Source organism: Trachurus japonicus, chromosome 13, assembly GCF_045865225.1.
Source record: "Trachurus japonicus isolate A0001 chromosome 13, Traja_1.0".
NCBI lineage: Eukaryota > Metazoa > Chordata > Actinopteri > Carangiformes > Carangidae > Trachurus > Trachurus japonicus.
In genome coordinates this window covers 20,435,246-20,449,506 of record NC_140919.1, presented here as the reverse complement: position 1 = coordinate 20,449,506, position 14,261 = coordinate 20,435,246, and the positions used below count along the sequence as shown (strand labels likewise).

General features: G+C 39.4%; 1 protein-coding gene across 1 annotated transcript in view; it reads right to left on the bottom strand.

Moving 5' to 3' along the window:
* zbbx (zinc finger, B-box domain containing) overlaps positions 1-14,261 on the bottom strand; it is a 50,922-nt gene that overhangs the window by 21,242 nt on the left and 15,419 nt on the right. The window contains exons 8-10 of the mRNA XM_085796667.1: positions 6,837-7,037; positions 4,605-4,830; positions 2,994-3,153 (exon numbers count right to left, since the gene is read on the bottom strand). Coding sequence (XP_085652793.1) covers positions 2,994-3,153; positions 4,605-4,830; positions 6,837-7,037 — 587 coding nt within the window. The remainder of the gene's footprint in view (positions 1-2,993; positions 3,154-4,604; positions 4,831-6,836; positions 7,038-14,261) is intronic.

The window sequence follows — 14,261 nt, the reverse complement described above, 5'->3', positions numbered from 1 at the left end:
GTTTATATAGTCTCTGTCTATTTAATATCAGTCTAATATCTGTCTATTTAATATCAGAGGGTCATATTTAATTCATTCATTACCTGTTCACTCCATCCCTCCGACACTTTTTCTCCATAACTAGAACATTACATGCAGTAGACATAGGTTGTTTTTATTTAGGTTTTTGCCTGAGCACAGTGGAAAGAAGCAACTTTTGGACTGGTATTTTCACATCCTTTTGGAGATACATGAATTATTCCTAATAAAGAATTTGTATTAAAAATGATCTTGAATGATTTAGATTTATGTTGAGAGAAAATGTTTGAGAGACCTTCATCGTGTGTTATAAGCACCTACAGTGGCAAAAATAAAACGAGAAGAAAGTCCTTAAGGAGGGAGTTCTGGATCTATACCACACTATCCTCCACCCCGTATGGAAGACCTAGAGGAAAGTTTTCCTACAACAATCAATGCAGTGACAAATTATTTACAAGTATCTCTAAAAGGCAAAACGCAAGATACAGAATAACTACCTAAATGCCACTTTAAGGCAAATTTTCCTGCTGTATTGAGCAAATGAGAGGTGATGTACTACAGTACAATAATAAGTGATATATGAGAAACGCTTTCTGAGCAAGGCAGCTTTATCTTCCTTGGAAACAACACTTCATTTGGGTTTAAGCTTTTTTAAGACTAGAAATACTCATATTTGCAGTGAAGTAAAAAAAAAGGTTGCTGTATCTGCCAGAGGTTTATTATTGTGACAAGCATTGCAGCTACTAATGTTTCTATCTGCAAACAAAGCTACAGTAAAACTTTGTCTCCAAGTAACTACAGTATATGGCATGGGTGAAATGACCTGCCTCAGACCTGCTAGACCTCACTATTACTTCAAGACAAGATTGACAGTTAGTCAGAAAAAAAATGAAAATATCAGAAGTAAATGTGGGTATCTACAATTACTCCAGAGAGACCATTTAAAAATCTAGAGGCTGACAGATAAACCATTTGTGTTGATGGAGTTGTTTAGAGGCATTCTTGCATTTACATACGCTCAATCATGACATTTCCTCTAGAGACTTTTCTATTTTGCAAGCTCATAACCTCATGGCTTTTCTCTTATTTTTTCATAGTCATAGAGCCAACAGTTTTACCACACTGGAGTTGTGTTCAATAAGGGAGGCAGGGCACTGTAGCTTACTGTGTGTTGGCCTAACATGGTGGCTGCATTTCACTTTGATATGGTATTTCTAAATGTTTAAAAGTAAGCATGAAGCATACAGTATATGCCTTGATGATGACCTATACCTTAAAGTGCTTTTTCCTTAGATAAGAGATTGCTCAAATATAAAGTCTCACCAAGCCAAATCTGAGTTTTAAATTCCACAGTACAGACCAAGCACAGTCAGATCAAGTCCTATAGGAAAGGGCTGGGGCCAGTTCAGATCTCAGCTCTGTGCCTGCACAGACTTTTATTTCAGGGTTCAGTGCTTTGATCACAGATATTTTGACTCTGGCATTTGAGCAGTTGATGGAAGGGAGAGCGTTCACTTCCCCCACCCACACTGCCCAGCCAAGTCAGGAAACCTGACTGATGCCCCCCTGGTCACAAGCTTGCTTTCTGTAACCTGCAGGCCTCCTACAAATCTAACAAGGTGATGGAGTTTACAACTCTAATATATAGCTGAGCACTTTTGGCAAATTCTTTAAAACTCCTTCCTCATCCAGGCACCTTCCCTCAATCATTCTCTTTCCCATTATTATTGAGTCTTGTTAAAATTCAACTTCTTACTATTTTTTTTCCTGCCAGCCAGCCAGTCTCTCTGTCTCTCCATTAAGCTCTGCCACCATCACCGCTGCAGGCTTATTGCACTCTAGATTGGCTCTCTGGTCTATTCCACAGTTAAAGGCTGCTACAGCTGGGGACTTAGAACATTCCAGCCCAGGCAGTCAGCGGGCCCAAAACTGCACTCTGCTCTCCTCTCCTCTGGCCTGCTCTCCAGTGGGCTACTCAGCCCAAAAGGAGCTGCTTAAATAAAGGGCTGTAATAATGGGACCTGCTGAAGCAAGGCCCTCAGGCATTCCGCTGCACAATAAGTGCTGAGAGACTGCTTTGTACACTGGTGGGTTATGTAGGCTGACTACAGAGAGACGGGAGAGGCAAGTGTGTGTGTGATGTGAAAACTGTGAATGTATTTGTGTTTCTAGCAACTGAAGTAGCAAGAGAAGGTGGGTGATGTGAGAAGGCAAAACTGAGGTGAAAACACCACGCAGTGTTACAAGTAGTGACCTCAACAAGTCACTGCCGTTTGGTGTTAAAGTATCAATTCTGATGTTCATGGACATGTAGACAGGATTGCAAAAAAAAGTGAAACATACATTGTTGCATTGTCTAAAAAATGTAGGACAAAATTAAAACAAAAATTAAACGATGAGACAGGACAGTTGGAATAAAATCAAAATGATTTTGTCTGTCTTTTTGGTTGTTGTTTTTTTACAAAGAGGTACAAAAGATACAAGGATAGTGTGAGAACAATAGCTGTAATGTGTCTGTATTTATAGATCTAACTGTTTAATTAGTAAATGGTTTCTGTTTTGTTTTTTTTACAATGGCAACTAATTGTCAAGCCCACCCAAAACTTCACCGCAGCACAGTGTGTATGTGGCATTTTAGTGGTTTAAAGTTGAGTTACAAACACAGTGGTCCCCTCAATTCATAATTTATGTATGAAAAGTCACCTTTTGCTAAATTCCTCAACTTGTTAACAATGGCTGGGTATTTGGCAGTGAAGCTATTTGGTTTGGCACTAATTCCTGGCTGATTTGTGTGCTGCATATATATTCTCTTTCTGAACTAAGTTGCTTGAGATTTCTACAGTACAAAAATATAACCATGTGGCACAAATTCTCTTGGACTCTTTAGTGCCTCTACCTCATGACTGGGGCTTTTGTATATTTAAAAATATGTATGTGTGTGGTGTATGAACTTTGTTGTCTGTCTGTCTATGTACCTGCGGTGCTTCTTGAGAAGTAATCTGTCCGTGTAGGTGAGGCTCTTTTCTGTGAACTCCACCCTGACAGGAACCCCCCTTTGTCCCCCTCTGCATCCTTGTCCCACAGCTTCTCTGTCCGCAGGGAGGTCAGCCTGGGTCGCCATAGCTGACACTGATACTGGAGAAATTTGGATGGGGGAGATAGCACAAAAGTAAAGTTAGGGCAAGAGAAGGAAAAATAGCCAAAAGGAAAGAACGAGTCAGACAGCAGTAGAAAGAGAAGCAGAAAACATCATCCACCAGCTTCTCAACACCTTTCTTAAAACACCTCCCCTCAAGAAGTGAGAAAACACCTTGTCACAACGCCAAGAGTGCCAAAACACAAACAGACAGGAGAGAGCCCCCTGGGAATAAGGAAAGGATGTACACAATACAAAAGGAACATAGTGAGTGCATGGGAGAAAAGGAAAGATGGCGGTAAGAAAGAGAAATGTTAGGATTGTACTGCAGACACTTTGGCAGTCCACAGTGGCAGCTTTAAATTGGGCCTGGGTGCCTTTGGCCTGACAGAAATAATTAGGGCTGGAGGGGCTAGCAGCAATTTGCAGAGCAGAGCAAAGGGAGAGAGGAACAGAGTCTGTCCAAGCAGTAAAGCAGAGAAAATAGGAGGCCTAATAAAAAACACAAACACCTAGACACATACACACAGAACCTAGAATAATAGTGCTAATAATATACACCCACATAAACCTGGACACACAAACACTGTGGCGCATGCGCACATGTAGAAACACAGTATGTGTGAAAAGGCATAAAAATTGCCTGACGCAGTGGAGCTTGTACATATACGCATACACACAGCTGAGGCGATTAGTGCTGTGGTGTGGAGTAGGGCCACTCCTAACACTCCTCTCATTATCTCAATATGCAACAGCCATGGATTACCCTTCTGCAGTGGTAAGCACTTTTCTATAAGGCCTTAACAGATCAGCACATGGACAGGGAGAGGAGAGGGGGAGCAGGAAAGCTGAGGAGTAGGTGAAAATGGGACAGAAGGAGGAGAGAGAAAAAAGAGATAAGAGGAGGATGTAATAGGCAAAGAACATTTACTCAAGTACTGTGTAGATACAGCAAATACATGCATTTTGTGAGGGGAGACGCTATGGTCTAATTTTTCATTCATTTGATAGCCTCAATTAGTTACAGTGTATACTAAACACATACTAGTACACTACATGAAGTATTAGACTTGGCACCACTTGGAACATCTACAATATTCTATGCATGTGGGACTAAAAAACATAGTACCACATCCATAAACTAGAGAGGAAGAGTAGAGGGGAAGTTGAGAGGATAGAAAGAGAGAATAATGAGAAAAAGTAACATTGAAAAAAGATATGATCTCTTATCCTCATTATACTGTACACAGCCAAGTAATTGTTAAATTTAAATTACTGCTAATGATTGCCAACACTGGGATTAAGTCTGTTTGCATGTTTTCTTTTCTAGTTGGCAGGTTCTCCTGGTGTCTGTTACCTGGTAATGACCTAAATCCACCTCTTCACCCTCCTTTATCCTGTGTGTGTTTTGTGTGTTTTGTGTGCTTGCACCCATATCTCTGCAGTTCACCTGAACGGACAGGTATCCACATTGCATCTTCACGAATGGGATTTCCTGCTCCGTTGCTCGTCTCTCCTCTCCACTGTCTAAGAGCTTCCTGGAAAGATCTTGCAGACACCTCCTCATTGTACTCTCCTCTAATAAGAGAAGTAGGAAATCCCTCCTCATCCTCTCTATCCCATGCCTCATCAATCACGTCAACGTTTTTCTCCTTTCTAGGATTCCCAACCAGCACCTGCAACAAAAGAATATCTCGTGATTTTAGACTGAAAGTAATTGAGAAAATACAATGTAAGGCTAATGAGCTTCCCAGCCATCTCAAGGTTAGCATCGCCATAAATTGATTAATGGTCACAAAAACCATGTTTCCTGTTATACTAACATTCAATTTAATGCGTTATGCTTCAATACTTTACTTTGGACTCGTTTATGTTCTGTTTGTATTGTAACCTTAGCTATACTTGTTGATACATCCTTACAAAGTGATGGAGAAATTGCTTAAATGTATTTTCATACCAGACCTCCAAATAATAGAAAATATTATATTATTATTATTATTATATATTATTATATTATATTATTTTCTTCAAATAATGTATGATTTAATACCATTAATCACAAGTAAGTATTACAAGTATACATGGTCTGCTTAAAACACAACAATATCAGGGCTGACTGTGTGCCCATTTATCTATACAAAACAAATCTCAAGAATGTGGGATGGTATGCTGCACAGTGTGTTCATTTTCTTTCACAAATAAAACACATGATCTTCCCTGTTAAGCCACCAGACAGTTGTTCTTATTACTCATGAGGTTAGTATTTTTTTTTTGATAGATATCTATCTTAAATCTGAAATATTCAGGATACCAATCTTCCCAGTACTTTTTGACCCAAGCTGTTTGAAATGACTGCTGTGTGAATAAGGTCAACTGAGCTCTGTAGTGTAAAAAGTCTCAAATGTCAATCTAACTGTTTTTGCCAGACCTGGACAGTTGGGGGGCATTTTTTAGTCCAAAGGTACACGCAGTTCACAAGCCTAACTGTAGATACGGCCTGTGGATATAGCATCAATTAGGGTTTGTTTGAAGTCTCTTCAACTGAATCACAGGGTGCAGAGATAAAACTCACTCGCTGTGCGGGCTTGTTTGACATGTTTCTGTTGTATTGTCACAGCAAGTGGACGGTAAATGGAGAGAAATATCACTCCAAAGGGATCAATAGCCATTTGATAAAATTAGACCCATTTTTGCTAAAGAATAGTTGATGTAAGTGTTGATGAAAATTAAGCACTAGATTCTTAAAAAAAAAAAAAAAAAGTGGGAAAATAGGTGTTTAAAGTTTAATCCATTTATCACAATGCACAGCTATAATTAATTTTCATAATTTATCACAAATTTAAAGCTGAATTTCATAGTATCAAAAAAAACAGCAGATTTGGAAACCTAAACCTAACTAATCTTTTTACTGCATTCATTTATAAATCAGTTGATATGGGCTGATGTAACCCATGTACTGTTCAACACAAGACTGAGCCAATAGACAGATTTCACTTATCACAAGCTGAGGACAGTAAGAGTCAAAGTTAAAGGGACAACGAGGAGTTTTGGAAAGCGAAGTGTTCTCATACTAAAGTTCGTCAAGCTGAAGCGCGGAGGTTCTCCCTTTTTGTTCTCATACTACATTTACCATGAGCCTCCGCACGCACGGTGAAATTCTTGGCGCAAGACAGACGTCTTGCCAAGAGTGTTTTCATTCATCAACAATGAAAGTCAGAGGTTCGAAGACGATCATATACTGTCGTATTTCCGACTATAAACGGCGATTCGGCGGTGTTATTCTCATGAACCACGAAACCGAAAGTAAGGAAACGCTGGTCGGCTCGCCCAGCACTTCCACCACTAATAATAATAACAAAATAACGATAGAGACAAAACCATATATTTATCGAAAATGGATCCATTAACAAGTATTGGTAACATAGATTCATCCACATTAATATGAGACTTTTTTTATTGCCGTGGAATTTTTGGTTCTGCCGATGGAGAAACTTCTCGTTGTCCCTTTAATGGTCTAATTCCATAATTCAGTACCACACAGTTCAGTGTTTTATCTTGTTTTGTTTTGTTTTTTACACATTTTCAGATATAGTTCCTGTACTATATATAATGTTTTTGTAAACAAAACTGCAAACTTACTATATAGGATCATGAAAGTATAACAGTGAGTGTTGCCACCTACCTGGCCAGTGTCAGAGTGTTTAGGTTTTGCCATAACCTCTGTTCCTTTTTCTGCACTCTCATCTCCTTGCCTGGTACTTGCACTGGCTGTGGAGGTGTGACTGGGATTGAGCTTGGAATTGGGCCTGGGATCAGCACTCACTAAGGCATTGGCAGAGTACCTGGCAACATCTTGAGTGCTCACATGTGTCGTTAAGTCTGTCTGTAAAATAAGAGATAAGAGATAGATCAGCATTGCAGCTGGCACTTTGTGTGACAGAGACAGGAAATACTGTGTACAAAATACACAAAACAAAAGAGTAGGGAAATGAATGAACTGAATCAAGAGCAAATGAGAGAAAAAACAAAATGATCTGCTTACAGCGTAAAAAAGCAAGAGATAATACTGCATGATAAATTACATAAAAACAAAAAGCAATACTGCATAAAATAAGAAAGGCTAGAGATTGCTCCATAAAGCAATCTTCTAAAAGTATTTTTGTTTTAAATCCAAGAGATGCTAAATTATTCTTTGGGATTTTTCACCATACACATCAGGCCCCTATTGAACCGGCCAATCCCCTGCTTAATGTTTATTTTACAAGTGTCTATTTTGTCCTTCAAGCAGGAACATCAGTATGTTTGAATTTTGGAAAGCAAAAGCTGTGCACTCTGTTAAAGAAAAATAAAACCACAACAGTTGGGAGGCAAACCCTTCATTGTCTAAATATGTGATAAACAGCAACAAAACATCAGAACTGTTGTTTTACAAAAATGCCACAGTCATGACTTTTCCACAAATTAAGGTAGTAAGTATCTAATCAAGGAAGTCCCACTTGATACTGATGACAGGAAGGTAATGAAATGAGGCCACTGTAGATAGCTGCCATGATCCCTATTCAGAGGGTACAACCTAATCATTTTAAGTGCTTATCCCTACATTGCTGGCATAACCTTGAAAGTCACAATGATAAACTCAATTTTGTAGAGTTAATGTATGCACCTTTATTTCATGTAAATGAAACCACAAAGAGCCAGTGTCACAGCTGACACTGTGCCTCCATGCACTCGTTGCCAGATCGTTCAGCCGACGTCTGTGGCAGTCACTCTCATGGTCCGCTCCTGTACTTCAGTTATTTTCCTGTGTTTCCTCAACCTGCTACTGAGTTTGCCTGTTTTCAGGATTCCCTTCATTCTCCTCCTCATCAAGGTTCCTCATTTCCCTATGCCACTTCAGCTGGCAGTCTTCATCATTCAATTGCCTGGTAATTACCAAGTCTGTGACCATTCCCCTTTATCCTGCAGTGAGCCCACTTTTCACTGTCTGTCTGCTTTGGGATCAAGAGATAATCAAGTTCTAACAGCCAGTGCAGGATTACACTGATAATGTACATCAAATGACCACAGTGACATGTTATGTCCATCTCCATCCAACAACCCACCAACCATACACCAATAAGCTTTTCTTGGAAAAAGTGAATTTACATAGAGTGTGATCAGTAATATCTCCATAATTATTGACAAGGAAGAAAACGGGAAGCACACTGCTTGTGTTTCTCAAGCTGAATTCATTTTTCTGTTCCCACAAATCATTACTGAGGACAAAGGTCGCTAAGGTTAACCCATCTGTTGACTGCTATCCTTCTCATGAGGAAAAAGGAAGAAACATGGGGTTATAGAAATGTGTAAGACAAGAGATGTTATGAGCTCGAGAAAGACAAATGCAGAGTTCAAACTAGGCTATAAAAGCTACACTATAATTTTGGTCATTTCATGATGCATTTTATTGCGGGTTTTAAATTCTTGCCACCTCTGCTGCCACTCACCAACTATAACAGAGACTGGAATGAGGCTTTCACAAAAGTTCAATAAAAGAGATTATTTCTCTTTCACATATGTGTGGGTTCTTCTGTTGGTGAACTGCTATCTATTTCTTATCACTGTGTTTTCATTTTTTAATAACCAATTTTCAGACATCCAAGAACAGAGGACAACTGTGCCCATTATATATAATTCATTGGGAGTCTGAGCTGCAGTTTTGCTCCACATTGACATGTTGCCATGCAGAAAAGATGGTGGGCAGCTGACAAAATATAAAGCCTATCACAAACAAAGCCTATCAGCATCTTTGTCAGTGGGCGATATAAGTAACAGTGGGGAGCTGGCTTACAGCGTTTAGGCACCAACAAAATCTGTGTCGGTGGGAAAGATGAAAGGCTTGCTTTCCTTACTATACTGCTGCCATGAAGTTGGTGTGCAGTCTGTGATTTTGTTTTTGTATATGTGGACAAAAAACACAGGTGGTTAATCTGCTTAGTCCCAATGCACGTCTTCAGTCCCTGTATGGCTTGTGAGATGTTGACTCAAATCATTTGAACTTGGGGCTAGTGATAGTCTTAACAACACATGGTGAAAGTTAGAAAGGTTTTGTCACCTGCAGTATGTGATGCATGTCTCTGCACAACTGTGCTTTGAAAAATCCATAACTTTAAACAGAGAGCTGGGTTGACAACCTTCCTTCGTCCACATCCCCACTCCACATGAGGGAAATGGACAGCACATTGTGATGATGACAGCTTGTCTTTCAAAGCTCACAGTAGGCTGATAACACTGTCAGCTTATCTAACATCTACTGTAATGACAAACCACCTGATGAATCTGCATCCAAGTGTACTCTTGTGATTTTTTTCCATTACCCATTTGTTCATTTATTTATGGGGTTTGTTTTTTTTGGAAGAAGGGGAATATTACTTTTAACCGAGCACCGTGGGACAATATTTTGCAGTGTGTGGCTTTGGTTAACTCAGTGTTTTAATGGCAGCTATTATGAGTTTCTGTGGTGCATTTATAGTAATTCACATGGTCTGATAAGATGTCGCAGAACACAACTACTGAGTAGGGAGGAGCAGGGATCTTTGTGGTGACCTTGGTAATTTCACTTACTGAAACTCTTTTACACCTGTTTATATGCATTATGTATGCCACGTTTAAATTTTTTCAAATTGCTTATTTTGGCAACAAGAAACATTTTTCTTCACAGAAGTATTATGTCACCTGGTCGAAAGACATGTGTTTTTGCCTGTGATGGATTCTGCATCTGGTCTTGGACAGTTGCACAAGGTAATAATGCTATTATGGATAGATACATTTCTACACACACAATCTGGCAAAAACAGACATTTCCAGCATTTGAAATCGTCTTACTAATGGAGCTGAGTCCAACATATGTTTGTAATTTTCAACTTCAGGCAACAGCAGGTGTGTGGAGGTGTATGAGTAGGTATCGCGTTGAATATGTGTCGCAAGCTTTCTATTTTTTGGGTCTTTGAACAACTTCTGTCACTTTTCACAAAGCAACCTATTGCAACCCACTGAATGTTTTTCAAGACACTCTGTTCAAATGCAACTTAATGTTTACATGCACTAAAAAATAAATAGAATTTACCATAAGAAAGAGAAATAAATCAATAAATACAAGGGAAATATCATAATCAATGAAGCAGTGGCAATAAAGTACCTTTAATTAAAACCAGACTAAAAAGAAATGTCTTGAGGTTGTCTTTTTTCTTTCTTTTTTTTGCATTGAAACCCTTGTACTCACCTCAAAACTGAGCAACTAAAAGGCCAGCTGCACAGGATCTGAGGAACCTCCTATGTCTAAAAAATATGTCTGACAGATAGTCCAAAGTAGAAAATATAAAAAATCAAGACTTTAACTGATAGACATTTGTTTTCTCTGAGAAGTGACCCAGGGAAACAAAGTTCAACCCAGTCAAATATGAACCATTACTGAGGGATGAACCGAGTTGCCCCAGCTTGTCTGTGAGAACTAGTGCTGAAAGCTTATATAAGGTGTTAATCACTCTTATATCATATCTACCACTTTAGCCAACAAAGTCTCTGTGAATGAAGTGCTGTGGTGAGATCTAAAACCTTACTCAAAGCCCCAAATCCATTGTTATTAAAAGTTTAAATGTTCAAAATCTGTGTTTTCTTAAATCTTTCTTTAGAAAGGTTACTTTGATATTGACTGGTAGTCACTAAAAACAGAGGAATCTAAATTACTTTTTTGAAAAGTGGTTGCCATGTTAGTATAAAGCATCAGGGATGGTGCAATGAAAAAAGGAGTGGTTAGCAATACTTCAGTCCTCTGAAAGAATGTTAAAACCTGTTTTAAAAAACAACGCAGGTGTGGAGTCAACCAGGCACAGAGCGGTTTTAACACAGAGACCACCTTAATAATCACCTTCATATCCACCAGAGTAAACTAGGGCAAAGCATATTGAAAGCACTTAGTGTTATCTGAAATATTATATGACCTTGCCTGATTAATAAGAATTCTTATTGTTGTTATCTTATCTCTGCAGTTGGCTGAAAATTTGCTACACAAAAAAAATCACTGGGACATGTACATAGAAGTGGGATTTATCAAGCTGTCAATGGTTGTAAAAGGACCACAGGATTGTTTTGGTTCTTATTTATGAGTTCAGAGAATTGAGCCTGTCTGGCATTTCTCAGCACCAAATTATACTCTGAGAGGTGGTCACGTAGAATATTATAGTGGAATTGGACTTTGCTTTTCCTCCATCTATCCTTGGCTTTTTGACAGTTTCTTTAAAGTTTGTTAACAGTCTACTTTTCAACACTTTTTTGTATTAGAAGCACAAGGTCATCAGTGTAAGGTCATTTACCAGGAAAGTGTTTTTTGACAGGGACCCAATATTTAAAAAATGCCATTTGCAGTTTCTGTGGTTTACTGTATGCTGCTGTGCACAGTGTTTTATGACATTGTTATTTTTAGCTTTGCTGCAGGATATGCAGTATATTTGTCACTGATTCTCGCTTAAATGTCCATTCATATGGGAGTGGGAGGTTTCAGACTAATAGCAGAAACAGAAAAATGTGTGTGATCAAAGAGGGGTATACATGACAGGAGAAACCTTTGGGGGGAGCTCTTGTGGGAGACGGTGTGCTGAGGCCGTGACCTAATGGAGGAGATGGGATCCAAGGGGTGGGTATGAAATATAAACAGTCAGTCACACTGGAGGGACTGTCACAGCTCCATCACAAAAGACCTGATCGTTTGACCAGTGCTTTGTTTTTGTACTGTATTCTGTTTCTCTTTTGGAAGATCTAGTGTTTTAGCACCAAAACTTAGAGAAGCAACTTCTCTTTTACCAGCTCTGGGATGCAGTTCAGTAGTTGAGCCAACACCTCTGACTTGCCTTTTTTGGTGGAAAGAAATAATAACATTACCCTTTGGGACTCCACAGCATGTATGCATGTGATGTACTGTAGCACAGGCTTTTTGTTTCTCATGCTATCAGGCTTTGTGCCACAGCAATACAAAGTTAATCCAATCACACAACCCACTGTCTATTATTTAAGTGTTTTAGAGCTTGTGTGGTTTCAAGTACTAAAAATAGAGTACACAATTAAGAGACTGTGTAAAAATGGTTTGTATTGTATACAATATAGTTTCTTTATAGTTGTAGTGATTTATGTGTATATAAGTGTGTGTGTGTGTGACAGAAAGACAGAAAGAGAGAGAGAGAGAGAGAGAGAGAGAGAGAGAGAGAGAGAGAGAGAAGAAGAGATGGGTGGGGAAAGTGAGATTTTATGACACAGAAAGTATGGTTTAATTAAGTATATAATGTCAGGTTGAGCAATTGTTTAGGGGCAGCCTATGACACCCCATTTAAATTTGTGGGAATGTGTATGAGGCTGGACACATGGGCTGATGAGGCCCTGATGAAAGCCTCAACAAAGTGCACAGATGAAATTAATATTCTTTTTGTCTTTCCGTCTCTCATTCTCTGTCCCTCCCTCCCTCATTCTTTCCAAGGCAAATGAAACAGGATTAGCATAGGAGGGAGGGAGAGAGAGAGAGAGAGAGAGAGAGAGAGAGAGAGAGATGCCTGCGTCAGCTGCATGTGTATAATCCCCAGTCTTTCTGTCCTGCCAAAATACACAGTTTTGTGTGTGTGATTGAATAAGAGTATGAATGTGTGTTTGAAACTGTGAGTGAACTTCCACCCATGCATTATCGAGTACTGCAGTGAGGAGAGAAGCAGAGATGGACACTGAAGAGGTATACAGAGACAGTGTTGCTCTGTGTTTCCACAGAGCTGTTTCCACAGAGCTGTGTGTAATGTCTCTGTCAGTGTGTACACCTTTGTTCCACCATGGTGACTACCCACTACATACAAGTGTGTTGACCCAGGCAGAAGCCAGGTAGCTCATGGACATCAACACTGCACAAAGAGCTGTCTGTCTACACAATCTGAGCTACACTGAATAAGGGCTGAATTAAAGTCTGCTGTTCTATTCATAAGCGCACACAGCAACAGCTTCTGAAGCCCCATAAACAAATGTATAGGCACACATACAGTCGTCCTCGATTGCACACCGAAATATACAAAGAACACTTTTGACAGGTAAATCACACGATGTATATTCACACACAACCATACCCATGCACACTCACAAAGCACACATCATAGCACAGTCAATCTCTTTGTGAGTACTTAGATGACAATAATAGCACCCGAGAAAACAATAACATGGAAATAAGCTGGCAAAATTACACACATCCTGGGAGGAGAAAAACAGTATAGCTAGCAGGAAAACAGAAGATACACATAAGCTACAGTAAGAGTACCATGCCTGTGGAGTAACAATACAAAACAGACACCAACACACACACACACACATACACACACATACTGTACATGAGCACAAGTCAGTAATAGCCATGAGGTAAGGCTGTGAAAGAAAATGAAAACATGCCTATTGGATATAGTAAGAACAAAGCAAGAATAAAAATCAAAGGAGTGGGAAAATAACTCCAGGCCCCGAGGGACTCATTTCACATGAGCTACTGAAGGGCTGTGGTTGAACACGGCCAGGTGTCTTTTTCCCAAATCACCCGCAAGACCACAGTCAGTAGGTGCAACTTGTGAAATTGTGGAGATCAGTGATAGACCAACAGGGATCAGAACCATCACGGATCACCACAGTCATAAGTAATTTATGCTTGAGAGGTGAGGAGAAGTGTTTTGCGCAAGACCTTGTTTCTCCAGAACTTTATAGAAAATACAAGAGCTTTTCATTAAAATGTAAAGGAGAGTTTGTGACGTCAGCTAGACAACAGAACTGGCGATGCTGGTAAAGAAAGTTCTGATCTTTGTTTAGATTTTGATGTGGAAACTGAAAAGTGGAGAAAAAAACTGTGCAATATGCTTAATGCCCCACCTCATAAATACAACACATTGTTTGAGTGTGTGTGTGTGTGTTTGTGTTATAGCTGCTTGTGTTCTGGATTCTATTTACTACTGCGTGCATTTTCAGCAAATAGATCAGTGCACGTCCATGTGTACATATTCTCTACATAAATAAATGGTTTTGTGGAGTTTTGCAGATCTTTTACCAGTGTGAACAGTATGAA